At 53.6% G+C, this 26,383-nt stretch overlaps 1 protein-coding gene across 10 annotated transcripts in view; it reads right to left on the bottom strand.

The window, feature by feature from the left end:
- Window positions 1-26,383, bottom strand: part of LARP1 (La ribonucleoprotein 1, translational regulator) — a 58,752-nt gene that overhangs the window by 21,920 nt on the left and 10,449 nt on the right. For 4 of the 10 annotated variants that reach the window (XR_012675907.1, XR_012675906.1, XM_075164247.1 and 1 more), the window contains exons 2-10: window positions 20,156-20,182; window positions 5,879-5,940; window positions 4,233-4,298; window positions 3,258-3,429; window positions 2,513-2,644; window positions 2,162-2,314; window positions 1,312-1,474; window positions 878-1,022; window positions 479-653 (exon numbers count right to left, since the gene is read on the bottom strand). Coding sequence is in view for 8 of the 10 variants with exons in the window: in XM_075164247.1 (XP_075020348.1) it covers window positions 479-653; window positions 878-1,022; window positions 1,312-1,474; window positions 2,162-2,314; window positions 2,513-2,644; window positions 3,258-3,429; window positions 4,233-4,298; window positions 5,879-5,940; window positions 20,156-20,182 (1,095 nt within the window). In the remaining 2 variants the exon portion in view is untranslated. Of the gene's footprint in view, window positions 1-478; window positions 654-877; window positions 1,023-1,311; window positions 1,475-2,161; window positions 2,315-2,512; window positions 2,645-3,257; window positions 3,430-4,232; window positions 4,299-5,878; window positions 5,941-19,108; window positions 19,277-20,155; window positions 20,183-26,383 lie in introns of those variants that run through there. The other 6 variants (XM_075164249.1, XM_075164248.1, XM_075164253.1 and 3 more) reach the window with 6 other exon arrangements.

Genomic DNA, 26,383 nt, shown 5'->3' with positions numbered 1-26,383 from the left:
CTTGCAGAACTAGCCAGCTTCCAGTGGCCAAGGTTTACCAGCACATTGCCCACAAGTGCTGCGGGAAAAAAAAACCAAACCAACCACACACAAGCGTCCAGTTAAGGCTGTGATGCCGGTGGTGGCCACAGAGCTCTGCAGGTGAAGGTTGGGTTCACCAGTGTCCTCTACTCTGCCCAGCAGTGGTAGAGTATTTCCAGGCACAGCCAACAGACTTCCAGCAGAACTGACCCTCCCTGAATCCCTTCAGCCCCCACAGAAGGAAAGCCACAGACTCAGTCTCTTTCATACTTCCCCATGTACAGAGGCAGCAGCACTCTGGGGGTCTAGGACAGAGCCCATACCAACTCCCACCACCATGCAGAAACCAAACGGCGGAGCCCTGCCCTGGGGAACACTCCTGACTCTCAGGGTCTCAGTCCTGCTGCAGTACCAACACTGCATCCCACACCTCCCTCCACATTCCCCCGGTGCTCACCTGTCTCTTTCTGGAAGCTTTGCCGGGGCACAAACTCAGGGCAGTTGATGAACTGCGAGAAGTCTGTTTGTGTGTAGTCTGCCATAGGAGGGCCAGGCAGAGCCCATTTTTCTGGCTGCTCTTTTCTCCTTATCTTCTCGTCCACGATTTCCACCACCTTGCTGTCCTTCAGAGCCTGGAACCAAGTGATACCCAGTTAACTTAGGGCCCTGCCTTGGCACGTTGAGTGGCTCAGCCCCAGCCCTTCCTCGCTAGGAGGATCAAGAGGAGGAGAGAGCAAGTCAAGGACAAGGGAAGGCTCCGCTTGCATTTCGCCCATAGCCCATCTAGAAAATAGGCCTCAGACAGGGGTGGTGAGAAGCAGAACAAGAAGGAAAGTTCATCTTTCCTTGCCCTCACCTTGATGATGAGGCTGATGTCGGTGGTCAGAGCCTGTACCCGGTGGAAGCTGGCAATCAGGGTGATGGGAAGGAAGCCATCCGAGTCCATCTTGCGACGCAGGAAGAAGTCTCGCTCCAGGTTGTCCACGCTGAAGTAATATTCTCTGTATGGACAACACATCAGTGAAAGGCAGCTCCAAGCCACCTGCCTCTGGGCACCCCCGAGGAAATAATCCCCGCCCGTACACTTCTGCTGCTGCAAGGCTGAAGTCAGCCTGGGGAGCCCAGACTTAGGGCAAGCTGGTGCTGTGAGCTGCATGGCACAGAGTCAGCCTACCCATGGGAGTGGCTCTGACCCTACCCACGGGATTAGCTACGCAGTCTCTAGGGAGGGCATCTGTGAACATCCCACCACCAACCAACACGCAGACAAGGAGAAGAGGTGGTGCTTACATCTGCCGCTTGATGTAATCCTTGAGCAGTTCCTGGTCCACGCTGTAGAGCTCGGCGCTGCTGATGTTGTCGAAGTAGTAAGTGATGTTGCTAGCGTACTTCTGGGTGCGGGAGCCATCTGAGCCCTCAAATTTCCGGTACCCATACTGGTAGTCGAAGTGCCCTGTGGGACACCAGTAAGGGTCAGCACAGAGCCCCTGGGATCTGCTAGACAGGCTGCACTGCCAGATGGGGCCGGACTCCTGCACAAATAGCTCCCTCTGCATTGTTCCTGGGGCCCCCATAGCAGCCCACAACAGGGCGTCACTGATCCACATCCCTCATCTCAGCCTTTGCCGCAGAAGGGATCCCAGTGAAGCCTCAACACACCACGCCAAAGAGAGGCCAGGAGCCCTCTTACCCAGGAGCAACCGGGCAGCCCAGGGGACACACAAAGGCCCTACACTGAAGCTGTTTCACGGTTAGCACAGACACTGCCCTGCCGAATGCCACTGCAGATGCTCTCCCCATCCAAGCCAAGACTCCTGCTTGGCTCTCAACGCGATATAAAGCCTACGCGGAGTATCGGCATGCTTCAACTGCTGCACACAGAGGTACTGCAAGGAGCAGAAAACAGGTGGAAGAGCTTGGCCTGAGTAGCGGAAAGACATTTGCCTTTATTAAAATACTAAGAACAATAATTTGCTTTTATTAAAAGCAGCTCAATTCATCAGTTAGGATGACCTGCCACAGTATTTCCCTGTATCCCTACAGGGCTCTGCCCTCCCCAGCTGCTTTGGAGCCCCAGGTCTCACAAACAGAGCCCTGCACACGCCCTATTCTCTCCCTACTGTCACAAGACCACACATACAGTCATCACCTCCTCTGCCACGGCCCCGGCCCCTGCCACGGCCCCGGCCTCGGCCCCGGAAGGTCCCTCGCACAGCTCCTCCCTCGCTTTTCACGCTGGAGGTTTCGTCGTGGTCCTGCCAGCTGCGCTCATGCTTGTTGTCTGGGTGCCAGCCTGCAGCAGACAGGGAAGGAGAGGCAGGAGGAGGAGTGTTACGGGATGAAGGCATCTCCCTGGAGCAAGCCCACTCTCCCCAGAGCCCTTTGAACACAGGAAGCATCCCCACCGCCCCATGCCATGCGTGGCCATCGGGGCTCGCTCTGCCCCACAGCCAGGGGGCAAGGAGAGCGGGTCCCCAGCCTGAGCCCCCACCTTTCAGCTCGCTGCGGTTGTTGGAGGGGTGCCTGTGCTGCTCGTTTTGCCGGTTGTTCCGAGAGGCCGTTTTGTCCCTAGGCACCTCTGACTTCATGTCTATTTGCAAAGGGACCCACTTGTGTTTGTTGCCTGCAAAAGGACAGGGTTTGGGTATGACACAGGTTCAGAGAGCATCTGCTTCCTCCCCCGCAGCTCCCTCTTGCCACACAGCCCCCATACACGGAGGAGAGAAAGCAGGGGGGCCTTTTGGACTGACCTGCCCTCAGACATGCCTCCAAGCCTCACTGGATGTAGAAAGGCTCCGACCGGGACTCTTGGGCATGGAGGGACATGACACAAAAACTTCCCTGTTGCTTCACAGCACTTGTCCTTCCTCTGCCCCTTTCTGCCCGCCGAGGCTCAGTCCAGACTGAGCCCACGTGTCAACCATGCCTGAGGCAACCCACAGCCAGGGGCTTTTCTGTGCCACCACGGAGCACACGTGAGAGGGCAGACTACTGCCATGTTCCCCAGACAGACACACGGATGCCCCTACTTGGGCCCTGCTCCACCTGCTCTCACCAAAACGACACTTTGTCCCACTGAAGCCTGCAAACACCTTTTCACTGCAGCTGTCCCTGCATTAGGACCATGTCCCACAGCAAGGCCCCCAGGGAAAGCAGTAAATGCTACCACCTGGCTGAGTCACAGAGGGGGAGACAGGCTGAGCCCGGGGTACTGCCCCTGCGAGGTCCTGCCTTACCTTTCTTCTTCTGGGCGGACTTCTGGTTGTCATCATCACCATTCTTCTCCTCCCCAGACTCATCTGATTTGGTTTTCAGGCTCTCTTTGCCGTCGCTCCCATCCCCTTTCTCTTGCTCTTTCATGTCTTTCTTAACAGGGAGTTTCCGGAGGGACGGTGCTTTGTGTGGCTGCTGGAGACACACCAGTGCAGGAAAGATGTGAGAGGTGGGAGAAATGAAGAGCTGGAGGCAGACACCAGCTGAACCAGCAGGAGCAGGAACGGGAGGACCTTGCCCTAGACTCGGAGCATCCCTGCTCCGTGCCTCCCAGAGCTGCCCTGTTCCTGGGGAAGGGCTTATGTCTCAGCAGGGCAAGGGGCTCTGCAGATGCTGGGAAGTGCTTGAGCTGAGACACGAGCCCCAGGCACAGAATTTACGGAGGTGGACTGTCAGGGGGCTTGGTGCTCCTGGATGGGGGTGTCCTACAAGAGACCAGACTGCCCCAACGGCAAAAGGGTGAGTGACCCTCAATGCCCTGACAGACAGCCAGGAGCTGACAAAGCAGCATCCAAAAATAGAAAAAGGTTTCAACGACACCCAGGTCTGTAGCAGGAAAGAAAGGCCATGCCCCTCGGGCACACTAGCCTGTTCTCACACGTGTTTTCAGTTTCTCCCGTGGAAGTCTTGGCTTTTGCCCAGGCCCCTTCTTGCACTGAGCAGCCCTGAGAAGAGTGGGTCTGGGAGCTGCCCTACCTGCTTCACCCAGCCCACGGGTTTAGACTGGGCTCCAGGCTCCCAGAATAGCACCGACGGAGGGAGCCCGACATGCAGGGCAGCCCTAAAAGGAAATCCCCTGCACGCTATTCCTGGCTGCCTCCGTGCTGACACGCAGGACCCCAAATGGCCTGGCTCAGCCAGCGCTCCCAGCGCCGCAGAGGGTCGGGGAGTTCTGCAAGGGCCTTATCCTGCTCACCGGAGTGATTTTGTGTTCTCACCTGGACGCTCTTGTGGGCTATTTCTCCAGGTGTTGGCCAATTTGTGGCATCACCGAAGTCACCAACCTTGTATCCAAAGAGAAAGGTCTCATTAGCGCACACGCTGCGGGTGCCGCTCCCTGCATCAGCAGCCAGAAGCCCTTCCAGGCACACTGTCACAGCCACCACCCACCGCTGTCCTGCAGACAGCTGTCCCCATGAGGTTTGGGGGTGACACCCAAGCTGCATATACACAGCCCGTCTCCCCACCCAAGCAGGGCCCCCAAATTATTCCCAAATAACTGCAGACAAGTTTATGTCTATCAGGGGTTGTAATGAGGCTGCCACCAGACCTGTAAGCTACCAGCCTCCCAGCTCCCACCAAACTTTTTGCCCCAGCAGCAGCATTTGGCACCAGGCCACCCAAGGTAACTCACTCATCATAGGCACTGTCCCTTGGACAGGGAAAGCACACAGCTTTCAGCATCCTAAATCCACTTGAAGCAACCACATCCCATTAAAGAAGCTGCCTCCACCTAGTGGCAGGTTACAGCCAGGCATAGCTTCACTTAAGTGCCCAACTGCAGCCAAGTGCTGGCAACAACAACGCGAAGGGATCACGTAGTAGAATTGGGAAAATTCAAGCAGGTATCTGATGGTGACAGGAGCTCCCTCGTTCCAGACATCCCATGCCACACGGGGGACCACTGTTCACTTCTCTGCTGAATCAAACAGCTGCCCAGGTACATGATGAATCATGGCTGGGCACTAAGTTTAAGATTATCTGGGCACAGAAACTCCTCCTTGCCCCTATGGGGTTATTACTTCTAAATTAATTTGGAGTCACCGAGTCCCCCATGAGACCATGTCTCTACATTCAGGTGCCATGCTCCTCTCCTCAGGAGGCAGGTTTCCTGGGACAACCACCTCCAGTGCAGGGCCATGCCTGTTTCACAGACAGGAGCACCTTCCATCCCCAGGGTCCTCCTCTCCCTGAGATGGAACAGGTAAGGAAAGTCTATCAAGTTTCAGATACGTCTTCACTGGCTGCTGGGAGCCAACACCAACAGCCCACGTCCCTAGCTGTGCCCCAGCTGCATGCAGCATCCTCAGAAGCAACTGTCCCTCCATCATATGTTGATCCCCTGGAACAGATTGCCCTGGTTCCTCCAAAGGAGTCTTTGTTTGAAATCAATAACCTTAGCTCTCTATGTGCCAGTAAAGAACAGATTGCACAGGGAAGAAAGGACCTGCGGACACAGTGCTCTATCACACAACCACCCTGTCTGCACTGCAAAGCAGGGCACTGGATAAGCCCACAAGGGACTTGGGGTGTCCTCAGGATGAGGGGAGAGGCTTTCCGCATCCAGCACTGCGCTCCAAGTCCCTCCCTGCAAGAGGGGAGGTGAGAAGGCCTCCCCTAGCCTAGCTGGGCAGAAAACCAGTCCAGGCAGCATGCAAGACCATTAAAACACTGAAGAGGAGACGGAGAATCAGGACGTTCTTCTCCATGCTCTTGGAAGTGGCCAGGCCAGCACGTCAAGCCCTCCACAACCAGGCCTGCGAAGGAAGTGGTCTGCTCACCAGACCCTCAAGATGCTCATGCAGTGCTGACAACTGCACCAGAAGCTGAAGGCCAGCAAGGGGGGTGACAGGCACAGCCTTACCTTGCTTCCTTTCCGCTGTCTTGGGTTGGCAGCCCTCACCACTTTCGCAGGAGTTGTATGTTCTGCAAGAGGAGGAGGAGAAGAACAAAACTGTTAAAACACAGTTGAGGGTTGTGGAAGTGTTGGCTCTGGAAGGAGACAGGTGGGAAGCAAGCCAGCTCCCCCTTCAGCAAAGGAGGGCTAAGAGGAAGAGGTGAAGAGAAAACCAAGCCAGCTTCTGAACTGGGTCTCAGAAGGGCCCCATAAAGATCAGAAGACTCCTGATCAATCCAGGTGGCCAAGAAATGGACCTTTAACCCCATCCCACTGCAGGAAGGCACTCCCTGACTCAGCTCAGCCCTCCCCACTTGGCCTCGCCAGCCAGGGAGGAGGGGTGGCGAGGAGTTCAGCTCGCTCTGTAAAGCGCCACGCAGAACTTGATCTGCTGTTATGCACAGCAAAACAAACATGCCCTTGAACAGGCAAGGCCCATCACTGCACCAATGTGGCCGTCCCTCCCCAGGGAGAAGAGGAGGGCTCTGACGGAGGGACGCGCAAGCCTGCAGCGCACGGGCACTGCTCGTCTCGTGCTTTGATCTCCAGTGCATCCCAGCACGGGGCGGCAAGTTCACAAGAGGGAACGTACAGACAGAAGGAGCCAGATCTGGGAAGTGCCTAAATCCTGCTACAGCCAAAAGTATTTAGATGCTTGAGTGCCTCTGGGGTGTTTTAAGGTATCAGAGTGCAACTGTTGGGGTTCACACCACCATGGACCTCACACAAGACCTGCAGCAAGTCAAGATTTCAGCCCCACCATGACCTGTCTTGACTCCTGCTCACACACCACCTCCTTACAAGCAGAAAAAGAAATTCAACGTGTTTTCTCCCTCCTAGGTTTGGCTGCAAGGTCTCCGGATCAGGAACAGGCTCACACAGGGCATGCACAGAATCCAACAAAGCAGCACGCCGCTGCCTAACAAAAGCCAGCCCTGCCAGAACCACACACGAGTGTCTCCTCCACAACAGCGGTGCTCCTCAAGGAAAGAAGAGCCCACCAGCCCCTGCCTCGAGGGGCAGTCCACGCCAGCTGCCATATACCAGCAGGAGCAAGCATTTCTACTGGCTTTGTTTCAAAGAAAAGCACCCCAGACTGGGGCAGGGGGCGAGGGTGGGAGGGAGGTGAAGAGAAGAGCCCTGAGGAATGGCAGAGGCTACCTGGGGACGCCCCAGGAAACACCCTGAATAGCCTACCCAGCTCCACTCAAAGCTGGCTTTGATCTCCTGCGTAAGGCAGGACAACTTTGCCTAGATGATCAAAACCAGTCCCCTTCCTAGCCTCGAAACCTGTGATTCATCGTGCTGGCCCAGCCTTGCTCAGAGCTGGAGGCTTTGAAGTGTCAATACGGCAGAGTCAGACATGGCACGACGGAGCAACGTACACTTCCCTTCCTCGGTTCCCTTCTCTAGGGCTTCTGCGTGGGGATTTCACCCCTGGGAGAGCCAAAGCTCTCAGCTGGATCCCCAAATCCTCCCCTTTCCCCCAGGACCTCCCCAGCTCACCTGCACTGCCTCCCCCCATGAGCAGCGGCAGTCCCACATGTCCCTCATTTATTCCGCACGCACCTCATTGAGAATCCCGGTTCCACAACACAAAGCTTGCCACAAGGCTTTTAAACTTTCCTGCCAGCGTAGGAAGAGGAAGCGCTTTCAAAACAGCCCCTAAAATCCTCCACTCAACGCCCACAGATGTCACCAACCAAATATAGCTTCAAAAGGCACCAAGTGCTACAGCACAAACCTGCAGCCAGCCCTGGGTTTTCCACAGGTACAGAGTATCCCTGCCTGCTCCGACAGCACTGACATGCCTGGCACCGTGGAAAAAAAGAAAACCTGAACTTGCTCTGCAGCCTAATTAGGCACCGATCTCTGTGGCTGGGGGACAGCAGGGCTCCGGCTCGACTGTGAGCATCTCAGGTGGCCTGCTCCCACCGCACTGCAGCCCCGGGGCTTGCGGCAATGGCATCCAGCCCTTTCCTCCAGCTGCTTTAGCTCAGGAGCCTCACGGCCATAGATGTTTTGTGCTTTTTTGGGGGACCAGTCAAAAAAAGGCCACCTCACAACCTCTAGTGAAAGAGCACACAGGGGCACAGGCTGCAGGGGTGGGTGCCACGGACTCCATCATCTTTGCGGGGGAGGGAGGAGATTGTTTGAAACAAGTTCTGCTGCTTTCCTTATCTGCAAGATAGGAACAGGCATCCCTTATCTAGCCGAGGTGCTGAGAAGACTAATTAGCATTTGCAGAACACTGCGGAAGACAAAACACAAAGCAAAGCAACGCTGCAGCCTGGCAGGGAGGCTGCTCCAGGGAGTGCAGCCAGGCCAGCGCCGTGGCGGGGGCTGCAGGCAGCTCTCGCCAGTGTGGATGGAGTCGAGATCTGCAAGTCACAGTGGAGACTGCCCAGACCAATGCAAAAGACCGAAGGGGATGCGACTTCGCTAGTGGATAGACAGACACACACACCATCCACAGAGCCAAGAGCTATGGTGAGCAGAAGCTGTGCATGTCTGGTACCCTCCAGGGCATGCCATCCTAACCAAGGGCTCAGCAAAGACATCGGAGACTTATTTTGGCTTGGTCTGGGAGTGGGAACTCTCCACCTTTCCTTACCAATCTAAGGCTAGAGGTGGATGGAGATGGGCAACACATACTGAGCTGTGTTTGTGACTTCAGTACAGTGCCATCAACCCCTGTATCCACAGAATAAAAAAAGACACTTTGGTGTGAGTGCAGCAAAGAGTTTCCTGCTCCTTGTACCTTTTTGACCTACCATTATTGCTCCAACCCATCAGCGATTCTGTAGTCAAGCTCCTGGACATCAAACCCAAAACTGCTCTTCATGTTCCCTTGTAGAGACTCTAGGAAACCCAAGTGTTTAAAAAACCAAACCCACCCCAACCCACCCAAAACACATTTAGGCTAATCCAGGTGCTCAGGCTTCAGAAGAAAACCTTCCTACAAGGACAGCACCACATCTTGTGGTACACAGCTGAAGAGACCCCCTGCCAAACCCTGCTGCAGGAAAACCCTGCTGCCCTTTGTCACTGCATCAACCTGGGAAATAGGGAGCAAGCGGGTGCTGCTCACCCCCACACAGGAGCTCAGGACAAGCAGCGCTACCGAGGGATGCTAGATACTGCCCTGGTTGACAGCCGACCCCTTAAAAGCTGCTGACAGATGTCTCAGACCTCCTGGCATTTCACAAACCTCCTTTTGCATTTATTTGGTGGCAGTAAGTAATTTTCAGTTGCACTAGCACTGCCTGACACTCCCCACCCCCAAAAGACAGGGCCCCTCCGTGCGAGGGGACAGACAAAACAGCTGCAGTGGGAGCCGGGGCTTTAGTGGTGCGAGACTGGCAAGGGGACAGCAGGCAGGGAAGGAAGGAGCAGCTTTGCCTGCGGCCACAGAGCAGATGCTGGCACAGTCAGGAACAGAAAAGCAGGTCTCGAGTTTTGATCTGCTGCCTGCAGCCAGAACCAGATCATTTGCCCGTGAGGTTGCTGAGCCAAGGGGAGGTTATTTCTTAACAAACAAGGGGACAAGGCACAGGTGGGAGCACCATGGCCCCGATGCCAGTATTGCCAACCCCTCCCATGGCCAAGGCACAGCCAAAGCATTCACTGGCTTTTGACCTGGCAAGGACCTGGCAAGCACCAAGAAGGGCAAGGTTGTGCAGACACCTTGTGCTTTCCTTCCAGCCCGCGGCTGGCCGCAGCACAGCAGCCCTCGAGGTGGGAAGCTCACGGGGGCGTCCAGGTGAGCAAACGCCTCATACCTGGAAGGAGAAGAGCCACTGCACAATGACCAGGCAGCCAGGGCAACAGCAGCTCCACAGCTAGATGCACCCCCCCGCGAGAGGGACACGTGCCACAGGACCACCGTGCTCAGGCTAGGAGACATATCAACTACCTCACCTGGGGAAATTAAACCCAACACCCGATGGCCAGGTTCCCTGCCTTTTCTTATATCCAATGCAGCTTGTAATGGATTTTTAAAGGCGGCAAAAGAAGAGGTGGAATAAGTCTGCAGGGCTGGGCAGAGACCTGATGTTATACAGCAGAAATACCTGCACCTCTAGCAAGAAAGCTGTAGTGCCTGCTCCTGGTGTACCACTCATGCAATGTGGACAAGGGCTGAGAGCACCCCAGCACCAGCTGGGACAGCCTCAGAGGGCAGCCCAGGCTCCCAGCAGGAATGCAGAGTCCTCAGCTCCAGCATGTGCTCCATCCCTGACACAGCATACCCCTCCTTCCCTGACAGCCAAGTCAACAGAAAGGAGCTGGCCTGCCCCCCGAGCCGCTCCAGCCCACAGCCTGGCACCTAGGAGAAACTGCTGATGAAGGCGGTTTTGAAGCCAAGAGCCCGGACTTTGCGCTGGAGAGGCTGAGGCAGGGGCGCATGCTCTGTGTCACAGGTCCTGCTGGGGCTGGAAAAGTCGAACTGGTATCCCCAGTTTCCCCGGAGCCCTGGCAGGAGCCCGAGGGCACCTGGCAGGACAGCCGGACCCACTGGTCCAATGGGATCCACTTCACCACTCAGGATCCAGGCTCCAAACGATCCTCCTTCCTCCTCGGACTCCGTGGGATGGTCCCGGAGCACATGAGGACCACAGCCCACACCCAGTGCTAAGGGACAGCCGTGCCAGCAATGCTTCTTCGAGGTCTCCAGGTGAGGAAGAGCAAGTGCAGCCTGGGCGAGCTGAGCCCTGAGCAGGCTGGGGGTCTGGGCAGGCTGCAAGTGAGAGGGGGAATAGTGCCCCAGCCAAAATGACAGGGCAAGGAAGAGGTATTGCATTAACCTCCTGAGAAACAAAGGACACCCAGGTATGACAACTTCTGAGAAGAGTAAAAATAGGAACCGTTAGACACCTTACACCTAAGAGGACTACTACTCACACTATTTGTACATACATGGTCATTGCCCAGGCACTGAAAATCAGCCCAGGAATTAGCCCTTTCCCCCAGAGGTAGCTAGCTCCTTCAAAGTCTTTACAGGAGGGCAAGAGAGTCCCTCCTCGCGTACGATGCACAGGACAGATGTGGTGGGACAGCACTGACCTGCAAGGCAATTCCCGTAAGAAAGAGGGACCCAGCAGGCAGCCAGCCACAGCCAAGCCTCCCAGGACCCCACTGTGGCTGCAAGAATCCCCTTGCTGGTCCCAAAGGAGACCTAGGGAGCCAACTGAGAACAACTGCATGAAGGTCTGTCCCCACCTTGCCAATGTGGGAAACTCAGGGCACCAACCCTGTCTTTGTCCTTCCCTCCAGGTCTCAAGCAAGCTCTCCCAGGGCGGCCAGATCCACACAGCAGCAGGAGCAAGACACTGATTTAGAGGCTCTCCCGTGGCACCCATCACTGCCCATGCACTCAAACTCCACAGCTTGGAGTCTGAGCCTGACTGAGCCATCAGAGGACAGAGCTGGTAAGCTTCGTGCCCACCAACACCAGGCCTTTGCCAGAGACGTTTGCAGGATCAGTCCTGCAGGCCAGATGCAATCCAAGCTGGCAACAGCCTTCCCCCTCCCACCAGCAGCTGCCAGCTGCGGATGGTGCTGAAGGTTTTTCTTGTTGAGAGCCCGTCCCACTGAAAGCCCGCCCTGAAGTTACAGGCAGAGAAAGCCCTGAGGGACAGGCAAACGCTTTCTGCCCACCACCCAGAGTTGCTGCACCCATTTCTTCATCAGCAAGACGGCAGTCATGGGCAACAGATCCTTACTGTAACGGGGCTGGGAAGCAGGGGCAGACTGGAACGCTCAAAACAGGGGAGCAGAGGGGACCTTGGTCTCCCCAGGGAGCGATCTGATAGCACCCCTCTGTGCAGAGAGAGGTGCAGATACCCCCAGAAGCCAAGTAGCAGCTTCCACCTCTGCCTGCCTCCCAAGGAGCTGCTCCCAGCACTGGCCTCAGCCACGCGTCAGAGCTAATGCCTGACTGAGATGGGAAACGCTTGCCTCCACAGCTCCACGCACAAGCGGAAAAGCCTGCGATTTATAGCACTGACTGCTTGCAATGCTCACGTTTTGCTGAAGACATCATAAGGTACACAAAACCAGCAAGGGTCAGGGTAAACTGGGCATGCAGACTGCACCTCCTCTAGGTTTGCAACATTTTACAGCTCTACTTCATGGTTGTAGCCAGAGGTGCATGCATGGAGGTGCGTGCAAGGGAGCACTGGGATGGAGGTCTCCAACAGCTTTAAATGAGACACTATCACAAGGACATCTTCCAGCATAAAAGAGTCGGTGTCTCCACAACAGGGGCTCCCACCCACTCCTGGGGACTGCAGAAGAACCACAGTTGGCCCCACCACTTGCAGCATACAGTCTCACAGCTCCCAGCTGGCAGCACAGCACCTGGCCTTGTCTACAAAGGCAAGAGGAATATTTGCAACACCTCTGGAATACCAGAAGTTTCTTACATGTGCAAGAAAAACTGCTCTAGAATGGGCATGGTCAGGACCAAGCAGAAGACTGGATCCTTAAGCTGCACGGCGGAGCAGGATTCGGGCTTGTAAAGCATGTGGGAAGCCTGTTCAGCAGGAGCAAGAGACAAGCTGCAGGCACCATGGCTCAAAGCCTTCCAAGCAATTTTCTGCAGCTCCTCAGCAGACAGCTCCACCTTACAAGCCCTACTGTAACAGCAAAGGAAGCAGGGAGCTGCCTACACTTCTCTGCAATGTAAGCTCTGCAACTGCTGCAAAGATCACTCGCTAAAAATAACTTCAAAAAGGGCATCTGACAGCTCCGCAGAGAGCATGAGAACACTCCCACCTGGGTGTCCTAGGCAGGCTCCAAGAGCTCGGGAGTTTGCCCTGGGAAAGTGCAAGGAGAGAGGTCAGGGGTACAGGCAGGTTCAATACAGCGTGCCAGGGCAGCGCGTCACAGGCTGGGAGTGTGGGCACCCGCGTTGTGTTCCCAGCTCTGCAAGCCCTCACATCCCTCGGCTGATACTCCCAAGACAGCCCTGGAGCAGGGGGACGTAAAGCAGCTCAAGACACTTGCAGAGCCTGTCTCTCTGCTGACAGCACCTTACGGGCAGCACAGACCTGCACGGAGACCTTCAGAGCAAGCAGGGGCACCAGATATAACACAGCCCTGGTCACAGGAAGCTGACGAACAGTATTGCTTTTTAACTGTACATAACTGTTACCAGCTCTGCACACACAAGTTATCTGCAGGGTCTGACTTCTATTTGCAGGGCAGATGCGTGGCCGGAAGGGTCTGGACTTACCAAAGATGCATAACCCTCCTCCCTGTAGCCTCCCAGTCCAAGACAAAAACCTTCAACTTGTGGCCAAGCTACACTCCGGAAGGAGTGGGTTAAGAAATGCCGACGGGCATTTCTAACGTTAACAGCAACAGCGAGGGCACCGTGGATTCTTCCTGGCTCAGATGGCTATTATTAAAGGTAGCAAATGAGCTCTCTCAAGGGCGAGTGACATCTTTCCACTGCCTTTTCAAGCCATGCTCTTCCCTGAAGAGGATTTCTAGGAAACTTTTGACACATGATCCACGCTCATGCACTGCACTGATCCCAGAGATGCCAGGCTCAGGCAGAACAAGACAGCACAGGAACCCCCAGTTTTCTAAGGAAAACCAAGCCCTAAACTAAGGGGTCTCTGCTGGGAAAGCAGGTGGTTCCCAGACTCCAGGAAGCATCGCACTGGGGATGCAGCCAAGGTCACCCGGCTGACCAGACTCCATAAACTGTCAAAACCAGGGAGCTGGGCTTGCTCAGGCCCCCACAATTGCTGAGCCACCCTGCTCTCCCTGAGCAGGGAGACAGGCACCCGTCACCCTGCCACCCCTGCCGGAGAGGCTCCTCCAGCACCAGTGCCTGACCCAGCTTGTCTGGTACAGACAAGTCTTCAGCCAGCAGAGCCTTTAGCCAGAATTCCTCTGCCATCATGGAAGAGAGAAAAGCCTCCGAGGACACCTGCAAACACTCTCCATCAGGTTAAACAGTTCAGGGAGAGGGGCTGGAAAAGCCGGCGGCACTCCCAGACAAACGCTGCGTCACTCCGTCACGGGCGGGCTGGGGCCCCTGAGAAAAGGCACAAGTTGATCCAGCTGCCGCCCAGGGCAGCGAGGCGCAGCAAGGACACCTCGCCGCTGGGAGAGGAGGGCACCCGAGGCAGGGCTGCAGGGGCCCGGGGGCATGCAGGCGGGCCAAATCGTGGAGGAGCCCAAGGGTCAGGTTCTCCTCCAAGCCAGCTCGGAGACCAGCTGATAGTTCGTGACCTAAAAAATCAGTGTGGGGGAGAGGGAGGGGTGACATGAGCAGGAACTACAGGAGAGCAAGGACAGACACACAAGGCATAGCAGGACTCGCAACTCCTTATAAAACAGAGCAAAGAACCCCCCAACCCACTCACCTTCGGGGCAACTGATTTGCAAATTAAAGGGGGGCGTCCACCCTCCAGGAGGGACCCGGAGCAGGAGCAGTTTCCTCCGCTCCTGCTGAACCGCTCTGCCTGTTCTGCCAGGCTCTAATGAGAAGCTAGTTAACAGTTAATTATTACCCATTCAGACACACGATCCCCTACTCTGACCGACTGCCGGCCGGGAGGGATAAGACAGTCACGTGATGCAAAAATCCCAGCCTTATGAAAGCACAGGCAACTATATTTAGTTGGAAAAACGATGACCTAGCGAGCCCGCCCCTCCCTGGCCCCCCCTTGGAGAAGCCGACCTGCCACCTCTGGAGATCCCACCTCCACGGTACCCGGGAAGTCCCTCATCCAGCCAGGAGCCGTAACACCGAGATGGGGACGCCCGGCACGGGAGCGAGCCCGGTGCGCATGCACATGCATGGGCTGTCCCGGGGGGCCAGACCAGCGCGCAGCTCACGCTGGGGGGACCTTCCCTCCCCATCCTCGGCGCTGTGCAGCAGGTCACCTTGTCAGCGGCAAAAGCTGATAAGCACCAAGAGCAACAAACAGGGCCCAGCCCAAGGTCCTGGACCTTATCTTGAAAACGGGAGGCACACTGGGAACCTGACCAGTGTGACCAGTGCAGTGGTGGCATTCAGCAGCGATGCTCCGGCTGCTGGCCTCTGCATGCCCAGGGCTGGCAATGCTCAGAGCTGGCAACGGGAGATTGCCTCGCCTGGATCAGCCCACCCTTCTATCTCCACAGGGCGGCTGGGCAAACAAGACACACACAGCCATGCTGAGAATGGAGAGGGAGCAAAGGCAGCCATGCGGCGGTCACACACGCGTGCCACCACCGCGGAGAGAAGGTCGCAGAAAAAAGGTGTGCAGCAACAAAAGCCAAGAGCATCACTCGCTCCTCCACCCACCGCAGTGGAAGAGCTTCAAAGGGAAGAAGAAAAAAAAAAAAAAAACCCCACACAAAGAAGCAGCAAAGCCTGAGGACCAGACATCATTAATCTCTTGTCATCAGCAGAGGGGTGCTCTCTGCCCGCATCCCGCTGCAGCCGATGAGACAGCACCACCAGCAGTGCCCGTAGCACGAGCGAGAAGAGGTCACCGTGTCGCTGCCGAACCCAGGGCATCACACTGATGTGATCCCTTTAATGGCCGTCAGCCTCTTCTGCAGCTACATCTGGGGACTTGGAAGCTGACAAAAGCCTTCCTGGGAAGCATCTGGTACGTCTCCCTGTAAATATTTAACAACGAAGAGATGGGAATTGAGAGCCAAGCGCCTGCCGCGAGACCCTCCAGCTCCACACATTCGCACTGTCTAGGAGGGGACTGTGTGGCTCCCACTGCCCGTGCCAGTGGAGGTGGGCAAGGGGTTGTACAAGACAAGGTGCAAACTCTGCACAAAAAGTGCCTCTGGAAAATCCATCATCTCAAAGAAGAGGGCTAGAGACTGGGTTTCTAGAAAGAAGACCGTGAGGTAATTTAAATATCATCATTCTTAATTCCTCCCTGCTGTGATTCCTGTACCCTATATTAGCTACTTCTACAGAAGGATCTCTGCAGGACCAGCCTGTCCCCTGTGCAGTGGCCACTTGCAAAGTGACGGCTGGACCTTGCCCTCGAAGCCTGCACCAGGTCAGCTGCAAACCTGCCTCCCCCACTGCATATAACAAAAGGAGACTGAGCAGCAGCTCAGCTTGCGAAGCCAAGGAAGACAAAGCCACCACCAGGCTGAAATCCAGCCCCATCTCTTGGGGCAGGGGAAAGCAATAGCAATTTGATGGTAGGACCAGGTGCAGCAAACATTCCCAGAAATTTAGGGAGGCCAGACCTAGGTCACCCACTAAGCAGGGTGTCTCCAGAAATGAGCTGAAGAAATCCTACAGTCCCATAACCACCTGGATTAAGCTAAGCATGGGTATGGGGGCTTCTTCCCATTGGCAAATCCAGAGCATTAAAACCGTGACAACAACAAGGCAGCCAAATATCCTTGCAATCTTTGAGAGGGGGCAGAAAGGCTCCTTTTTTGCTACTTCAGTATTACTGTACCTCAGCCGAGCTGATTTCAGGGCATGCTCTCCAAGCACAAGAAACAACATTCGCACTTATGCCCCCCACGTTAAGCCAGACGCGGTGAAATTCAAGATTTTTCTAAATAACTTTGATACAACAAATGCTGCCAACTTCCTTCCTGGGTGCACAATCACATGGATCCTGCTGCACAAACAATTCTCTCCAATCCAGGTAATTCCAGTGCTACAGGTGGCTGCCTCCCCTGTCTCAATACAAGCATAAAAGAGTAAAAACACCCTAATCAGAGTGAGCCTTCCCAAAGGAGTCAGGAATACCCAGCTACAAAACAGTGCAACGCAGCACTTTCTCTCCTAATTTAAAGATCCATCTCCCCTCCTTTTCTTTATAAAGGATTAAAAACCGCTTCCTTGCAGTGGGAGCATCACCCACATCTCTTTATGGAAAACTTCATAGCATTTTAATTAAAAGTGGCATATTTAACTCAAGAAAGGTATCTCAGCCACTCACTGCTGAAATTGTCCAAAATTATCAGCTCAGGGTTCAGCAGAAGATTATAAATCAGGAGTAGCGAGACCAAGACAGAGCATCACTTGCTCCTGTGTTGAACACCAGCGCATCCACAACTGCACCCTGCAGTCAGCTCTGGTCTCTGCATTTCCACAAGGGCACAGCAGTGTTACAGATGCACAGAGAAAAGCAATTCAATCACCCGGGGGCAGCCCCTTAAGAGGTGAGACTAAAAAGGCTGGGATCCTGCACCACTGAGGAGGACTGGCTGCGGTATACCATGTTCCAACTGGAACCAGGAACGGCACACAAAGCTAGCAGGAGATTTGTTTAAAGCAAGCAAAAGTATTTCCTCAAATAGCAGGCAGCGAACTTCACCACCCCACGTGGCAACAATTCCTGGGATGTGGACAGCATCAGCAGCCTCACAGAGGGTTGATGTGCACAGCCAACACGTCCACAGAGGTCCGGGTGGAGATGTGCCCTCCCAACCCTACTCTAACAGCAGAAGCAGGGAGTATGAGAGTCCATCTCTCTGCGCTGCCACCACACTGCCAAGCCCAGCATCACATCTCTCAAGGGTGTTGAAATCTCTCCACTTCCCACCTGAACTCCAGGTCACAAGGTTTGAAGTGGCTTCTTCTGAAAAGTACCTCCAGCTGCCGAATCCTAGTCGTTGGATGTGGGAGAGGAGACGACTGAGGCGCTGTGCTAGACAGAAAGTCAGTCGCCTCTCTCCGAGAACAGCTTTATTTCCAAACGCTGTTAGGTAACCGGGACGCAAACACTGCTGCCCTTCCACCTCCATTGCGCCTGCACGTGACACCAGGCTGAGGGCAGAACGCCTCCAGCATCCATACGCTAACAAGCAGGAACATGCTTTGGGGCACGCTACAGCTGCTGTGCCTACAAAATGGCTGATTTTTGGCTCAGGCTCCCTACCCATTCCAGTCCCAACTCTGTTACTGCAACTCAGCATCCTCCATCACTACACTAACCGCTTCCTCAGGCAGAAGAACAACAGACTTCTCACCAAGAGGGGAAATCAGCCATATAGACCCACCTCTCCTTACAAGACTAACCTTAAAAAATAGGCACTGACATAGATATGGGAGTCCTGGTGATTTGCAGTAACAGACTTGAGCAAATTAACTCGTTAAACAACCTCAGCGATGAGAGGGAGGTGAGGGAGTCAAACCCAACAGCCTCAGGAGTGCACAACTCTGATGCTAGAAGCAGGTATGCTCCAGGCAAGCCTGCTACCCCCCGCCAGCGGTGCTACCCTGCCTTCGCCTGCTGTGAACACACTTCACTGTGTTTTGACATATCAGGGCTTCCAGATAAGCTTAGTGCATGGGAAGAAAAAGCATGGCACCAGCTTTAAGGCTTTTCTGGAGAAGGCATGAGAAAGGACTGTGCAGTGTCCTGTGCAGCTACCATGAAGAGGAATCCTGTTTAAGCTTTCACTTATCTCCTTAAAAACAAAAAATTATAAAAAACCCCCCATGCTCTGTAGGTAATGTTTTCTGCAACACCATTGACATGTAACATGCACTTACTGAAACGCTATCATCTGCTGCAGACACACACTCGTGCCCCACCCTGGAGGCAGCTGCGAAGGTCCCCAACCAGCTGGAGAGCAGAGAGGATGGAGTTGTGCCAACCAAAGGACATCTCCAAGCCTGCAGCACAGGCAGACAAAACCCAACAGCCGATGAAGGCAGATCTTCAGCAGGGTGCAGAAAAACCTCTTATGAACTCAACACATGGGACTATACCTTTGCTCCTTCAAAACCAGCCTTAATATTTCACACTCACACATGTTCTGAAAGCAAGAAAATCATGAAAGACTTACAAATGGGTTGGGTTACTACTTGGGTTACTTCTCCAACACTTATAGAGGCATCTTCTGCAACGCTCCAGTGGATCTAGTTATATACCATGGCCTCATTAGCTGGCTAGAGCTCTGGAAACACATACACACGCACGACTTCCAGCCATCTGTTCAGTTCATGAAGTCAAATTACACTGTCTCCAATGTTAGACCAGACCGCTCAAAACCAGTGAATCAGCTTTAAGACAATGGAGCTGAATTCCATACTTCCAAATCCTGATCATGCAATGCCTCCACAATCAGCAGCGATTTATCCCCACGCTATCGCGTGAACTGGGGAAGTGTGATCCCACGCAAAGCCAAAGATGCAGGTACGAGGTGGACATAGTGACGTGTCCGAGGTTGCACAAGGCCAAGCCAGGTACTGACCTCCATTCCCAGTGCCTTTGCTATGGGACATCTCCACAAGGTACTACAGCTCTGAAACAACAGGATCTTACTGACTGGTCTTGGTATCACCGGGTAAAACATAAACCTTTCCTTCAGTCTTGGCACTTCAACAACATCAACCTGGATGAAGAGCTCCCGGCAGTTTGGGAAAGGCAAGAATTGAGATCATCAATACCTGCTTTTAAAAACTACATCCCCTTTCTGATTTGGGACCCCCAGCCAGAATAGCCTCCCCTCCCTCCCGAGGCTCCCTAGGAACCCAACCCTTTTCTACAGGGTCCCTCCTGGCAGGGCTGCATGCACTACTGGGGCCAGGAAGTTTTCATTGGCCTTGCTCTGATGGCAACGCAGTGTGTATCTCGGTTGTCATTAACAGCGATACTCAGCAGCAAGACACAGACTAAACAAGCCAAGGGGGAAGTCTGCATCTTTTCAAAGTATTGCAAATTCAAACATACATCTTCAGGTTCATGGATACATCAAGCTGTGTACAACTAACATACAGACTAACAGCAGCAATTCTGAGTTACATTTGCATCTTGAGATGTCAATGTTTTCAGTTATGTGCAATACAAGACCTACAAGTTTGCAAACTCTTTCACCCCGGTCACCCAAATTTGCCATGCTACAATGTATGGGAGGAAAGTAACCTTCCAGCAGTTGTAGTCATCACTACATGAAAGCATAAAACATGTCACTGCCATATAGGAATGGCCAAATATTAGAGGGGCTTTTTTTGTTAGATTTTTTTGGGAAGGTTTTTTGTTTTCGGTTTTTGGGTGTTTTGGTTGTGTTTTTGTTTGTTTGTTTTGGGGTTTTTTGGTTGTTTGTTTTTTGTTTTCTTTTGGTTTTGTTTTGTTTTTTTTTTTTGGTTTTTTTTTTTTTTTTTTTTTTTAAATTAATGTCTGTTGCATATTCCTGTACCAATCTTCTAAATCTGGTCAGCGCTGACTCTGCGGAGAGAGAAGTGCAGGGAAGGCATGGGAGAGGGAGGTTTGAAGAACTCAATTTTTAATTAATACATACCAGACTGGCCATCAGTTGGAAATATATCTGTAAAAGAAAAAAGAAAAAAAAAATCAGTTTTGGTTGCAGCTGGAGCGCGAATCATATTTAAAAGGTCCCTCCTCTCTTGATTTGTTTGCTTTAGTTAAACAGAGGAAGTATTTTCTTAGTATCCCAAGTTAAACATCAATCCAGCTTGGAACCCACCTCAATTCAACCACTTGTTTTGAGAAAGATTTTGAAGGAGACAGTGTTTACCCGAATGTATTGCTCTCATAAATAACCTTCTATATTGGCTTCTAACAGACAGCGGTGAGGAATTAAAAGCTCATAAGATATACAAAGCTCCACACAATGAGCTAGTCGGTGGCACCCCCACACTCCCCCTGGTCAGCATTATCAAATGGAAACCTGCACAGAGAACATCTAACATGGTGGCCAGCCAGGGAGCGCAGGTGGCAGCCAAAGCAAAAAGCAAAATGAGCATTTTCCTTGTGTCTATGAAAGCCAAGAACCATCAGGGATACCAACGGCTGTGCCTAGCTCCAACACAGCACCTATACCAGCGAACAGGCAGCCAGAAGCACGCACCCACCACCCAAGTGGGTGGCCGGTGCCTTGGCACATCACGCGTCCCAGGGGATGCCTTCGCCTTCCCTCTCAGGTGGCCCTGCCAGCAAGCACAGCCCACTGCGCAGAGCTGCTGGAGTCTGGAGAGTTTCAGATCCTGAAACGGATTACTCAACCTTCCGACCCCCCAAGCGCTTTCCAGTTAGAAGTACAGGTCCTTCTCCCCATGGAGCCTACTTATTGCTGGGAGGAAGACGTTCACTGAAGTAGCTGGGAAGGATCAGATGAAAGATTGTTCTTTTGAGGAGCACACAGGACAGCATGCGTGGAGAAACCCTGTTGATAAAGGCTCCCCAAGAAGCTACGAAAACAGCACTTTTGAGACAGCAATACACTATGTTTTCTTCAAGGAACTTGGAAGAGGGGGAAGGGAGGCTGCCAGCAAGCCAAGGTCCTCCTAGGACAGGGGCAGGCCCCTGGCTCCTGCTTATCAAACTGCCCAAAACACACGTTCAGCTGTAAAGTCACAAGAGTTGCAGCAAGGACTACCCCTTGGACAGGGCAATGCTCTCTGGCCTGGGCTCAGCCAATGCAGAAACAGCAAAAACACACCTCTACCAAAGAACTCCTATTTATTCTACCTTTAACAGTGCACCACGTTCAAGGCATCCTCAGGCAGGGTTGCTTTCATCCCATGTATGAGCAGCGGAAGCAAGTGTCGGAGGAAAAAAAAAAAAATCAAAACTCCTTCCACCGTTATGCAGGGTTATGGTCTGTGGCCATGCTGAAGGCATGATCTCAGGGAAAAGCCAACACATCCAGAAAAGCCTCCAAACATCAGTCTGGATCCTCTGCAGACTGCATGTTCTACTGCAACCCTCCACCAGCACATCACCCAGGCACATCTAAACATCTTGTGTTTCTGTGATGGTTGCTGACAGGGACAGGCTCCTACAACAGTGAGTAGAAACACCCTGTACTTGATCTGACAGGTCCCAAAGAGGAGGCAATTTCTGCATTTTCCTACTTGGGCAACTCCCAGACAGCTTCTCTGCAGAGGAACAAGGTAGAAACACTGGTGTATCCCATCTGTTTGGATCAGCTAGCTGTACCAGCTATTACCAAAAAAAAACCCCAAATTAACAAATAATAATACTACAATGGCTGAGAAAAGGAATTCCTTTGTGCCCGCCAAGAACTACAGGCCTTGGCAACCATTCCCCTTGCTATACCCCTGCCAGGTGCAGTTCTCCCGTTTGCATTCCTGCTAAGCTGTCCAACCAACTCTTCATCAAATGCACACTGCAGCCTGGCCAGCCATCTGCACAACCAGCCATCCACAAGAGGTCCAGGCTACCCCCTTCTAGAAACCACAACAACTCTATAGCAGATTTGCCACCACATTTGCCAGAAAAGCAGTGGAAGCTCCTCAATTGCTCAGGTCAGTAGAAAGCAAGGACCATGCATGATGATCACCTCGAGAGGTGCGCCAGTGCAACTCCTGTTGAGGAAGGACACTTGCCTCCAGTCTTCAGCCCTCTTGTCTGGGAGAGGCTGAGCTTGTCCAACTCATCACACCTACGATTAATGCAGGTTTGACTCCAAGCTCTCCAGAGCAGAGACCCACAATGCTGGGCTTGCAGGCAGCTCTCCCCACTGCTGAGAACAAGCACAGAGCAATCAGTCTGCAGGACTTGTTCTTCTGAAAAATAGGGTTGCTGGGAGGACACATATGAGGCAGGGCTGGTCAGAGACCACCAGGCACACTGACCCCCTGGGACACCTTCTTCCCTTGCAAGCACAAGTGACTAGATTAGAAATTAGCCTGCCAATTAAGGGCAGCACCTGAGGTGCCCAAGAGAAGTCTAAATCGGGCAGCGCTTCCTTTTCTCAAGAAAGCCATGGTGGGGTAGGAGGCAGAAACACGCGTGGCTGGCAGGGCACAGATAAATCCCTAGGGCTGCTCTCCAAAGAGCCCATCTGGCACACTGCAGGACTGAGGCTGCCTGTCCAGGCCAGCTCCCTTCCCAGCACTCCCAAGGTTAAAAATCAAACACAAAGGACCCAGGCACAGAGACCAGGCTGGGATTTTGCTCAAGTAAAGTCCCAACACAGAAAGCTGAAGCCAGCAAACGAGCCCTACCGATTCTTCCCACCACACACACCGCTTTCCCCCCAAGGCACCCCAATGCCAGGTATCCCGATGCTCCGCAGCAGCTCTCCATCATCCCACCGGCTACCTGCCCAGCAGCGGGCACTCCCTGTGTGGGAGCCAGGCAGCTCTGCCCCTGCCTGCATCGCACCTCCCAGCCAAATCCAGCCTGCTGCGCTGGGCTGATACAAAATAGCCCTCAGGCAGCCAAATAGGAAGGAGCAAGAAGTAACAATATCGCGACGCAAGCAAGGAAGACCCATGAAATTTGGGCCATGTGGTCTCACATTTCCTTCCCCTTCTTGCATGCAGACACTTTGTTTCTCAGCATGAGCCCCAAACCAGATCTCTTCATCGTAGCACCAGTCTCTGCCAAGCCAGGCATTTCCCAAGCCCTTTACCATCCTTCTCAGCTCTGTCTATTACCTACACAGCCTACAACACCTCAGCGGAAAACATGTTTCACAAATCTCCCTGTTATCAGCAAAGTGGGGTGGAGGAAGGAGCGAGCAAGAGGAGGTCAAGGGTGCGTGTTGCAGACAGCAGAACGTCGGGTCGGGCGCGGAGCATCCCTTTCAGGACTGTCACACGATGGTGCAGACGCGGTACAGAGGTGCTTGCTCTGAACACCAATACCCAGAGTTGCTGCACAAAAAGCCCTGGAGATGTAACTAAATTGAGGGCAGTCGTCCTTATTTTAGGTGGTGCTGAGGAGCGGATACAGAATCCCATTTTTGCCTGATGGTATTTTTATATGCAGGAGGAGACCGTATGCTAAAATGGGGCATTTAAAGAGAAAAGCTGATGCATTCACACACATACCCCCTCCCCAGGGGCTATCCGGCCACCACTGCTCTTCAGGTATCTGGGACAGGTCCAGAAAGGTTACCCCATTTATGAACCCACGTCTCTGCTCCGCTGCTCCTCCTGCTCACTGCAGAAGCACGCTGCCAGCCGGGCTCCTCCACCAGCCATGCCTCAGTGCTGAATCCAAACGCCCCCAGAGGAAGCCTGCCTTCTCCCTGCTCAGGAGCTATGGCCGGGAAGGGACCTCCATCACCCGCTGCCTGCCACCGCCCCCCTGCCAGCAGCACCCTTTTTCCGCCACGGATGCTGCTTCTTCCCGGCAGGGCCCGGGAGGCAGCGGCTGAAGAGCAGCTCATTAGCCCTGACGCAAGAGAAATGCTGACTCGTTATTACAGCAACCCGCAGCTGTAACTGCCGAGAGGGGCAGCACGGCCGCAGGCAGAGTACCAGCAAGAACCAGCTTCCTGCACCCCGCTGCCCTGCCCGCCCCCCCCCCCCAACTACCCTTCTGCTCTCCAAACTGGGGGAAAAACGACCTCAGTGCGCTTTATGTCACCTGCCAGTCACCAAAGCACACTGACTGGTACCACTGCAGGGCTGTGCTGAGCGAGGGCTGCTCCTCTGCATGCATAGGTACAAGCACACATGATGGCATGCTCCTCGGCCGCTCCCAGCGGGACACGGGGCTCATCCACACTGCTGCTGCTGCAGGAAGACACCAGCTGGTTTGTTCTGGCTTTCAACCCATGAAGTTGTAACTAAATCATCCTCCACATTTTGCAGACAAAAGACTGGGATGTCAGCAAACAAATGACCTCTCCAAGGTCACGCAGGGACTCAGCAGTGGAGACGTGACCAGAACTCGGTTGCGATGGCTCGAAAGCTGCAGGGCTGCGCTGGCTGCCTGGGAGAGGGACAGGGAAGGGAAATGCTGGCGGACAGCAGGATCACTGGGGTTCTCTCTTCCTAACCTGACCTGCCGCCCGGCACGGACGATTCAGTTCTGCTCCTCTGGCTACAGTGGCAATCCTCCCAGTGCAAACAGCACAGGCAGAGAAAAGGTCCAAATTACATAGTCCAGCGTCTGCTACAAAGAGACCGGTGCTGCTTGAATCTCTTTTCCGTCCCCAGGCAACATGTCAGCCCAAATCTCTATCACCTAGCTCCCCCTCAGAGGCCAGGGCAGTGTCTGCACAGGTTCCCGAGACAGTTACAGGCCTCTTCAAAGCAACGCTCAGTGGAGAAGGGGGCGAGGTCTGCTAGGAAAAAGTAGCAAAGCAAGAAACCCCAAACCCAAGATTAGCATGGCCAATTAAGGCCCTCCTGAGATCTTGCTTGCTTCCTGTTCCCCTCCTTCGTTACCTGCTGAGCAGGCTCGGGGAGGGTCCAGCTCTCAGCCACCCAGGTCTTCCCAACCCTCCCCAGCTGCCAGGTCCAGGCAAACACCTCCCATGCCTCTTAGCAACACTAGGCTACTGTAATAGGAAGTATCTTTACCCCCTCAAAGAGAACTGAAGCTTGAGACAGATGGATCAACCCTAACCTGATGTTGGTTAGGTCCTAAGACACCAATAAGGTCTCTGCAAGAAAAAGATAAAAAGCAACAGAAGCATTTATCAGCTCCCAAATCCATTTATCTGCAAGGGTATCCAGACCACCGGACCCCGGTAAGTGGTTTTCTGCTCTCTATCCAGAGGAGAGGCTTGGTTCCTTCTCAGACGCCCCCATCGCCTACACTGGCTGAAGGGCTGCAGCCAGTGTGAGCTCTGACATCGATTTCCCACAAACCACATTGAAACAAATGCTTGAAATAGGTTTTCAGTGTATAAACAACTGCGTTTTCGGTGAAGCTCAACTGGGGTGCCCCTGCTAACTTCATGCACTTGAAAAGGGATGAAGACTTCCAGTATCATCGCGTTGCAAGAGGAACACCCCTGGAAAAAAATCACTGACTCCAAATCAGAGCATTATCCGCCCGAGATAGCTCCCTAGCTTTAATTTCACACCACACACTAAACTAAATTAGTACCTTAATGCTGACGTTCAGTCTCTTCCGGACAGAAGGGGAGCAGAGCTGACCGAGCAGGGCTGCGACTCTGGCTGAACACACGGTCACCAGTGGGACCGGCACTGTGCCCGGCAAAAGCACCTTACAGAGACCTGCTTGGAAGAGGGTCCAGGTCTCCGCTCTGAGCACCAGAGATGCCAACAGGGTTCTGGGGAATGCATCTGGTCACCCTGACCAGAAAAAACGAGAGCTCTCCAAATAGACAGTCCTGCGAATCCAACACTCACATATGCGCAGGCACACAAGGAATAACTGTAAGGTCACGGCTGTTTTTTCTCCCATCCACTTATCAGTGCTTGCACTGGAGAAAACAAACACTGGGTGTTCTCTCCCATTAACCCCTTCTCCCCCCATCTCCAAAACGGAGAAGCAAGAATGCGCTGTCACTCCAAGCATAAGTCCTAACACTCCTATTCACACATCCGACAAAAAGCTGCAGAAAAAGTACAAGGCACCTTAAAGGTGCTTGATTACTGTTCCCATGAAGCAGCTGGTGACCCAGCTCTCTTCACATCCTTTAATCACCAGTAAGCCTGAAGTGACACTGCTGGAAGTCTCCAGCCTTCCAGGAGACTAACCCTACATGAGGCTGGGCCCAATAATCACAGTCACCCTCCCCAAATTCTTCTTTAAGCTGCTGGATATTGAACAG

This window comes from Calonectris borealis, chromosome 15, assembly GCF_964195595.1.
Source record: "Calonectris borealis chromosome 15, bCalBor7.hap1.2, whole genome shotgun sequence".
NCBI lineage: Eukaryota > Metazoa > Chordata > Aves > Procellariiformes > Procellariidae > Calonectris > Calonectris borealis.
The sequence above is the reverse complement of the archived record's forward strand: the minus strand, read 5'-3'. Positions and strand labels throughout refer to the sequence as shown.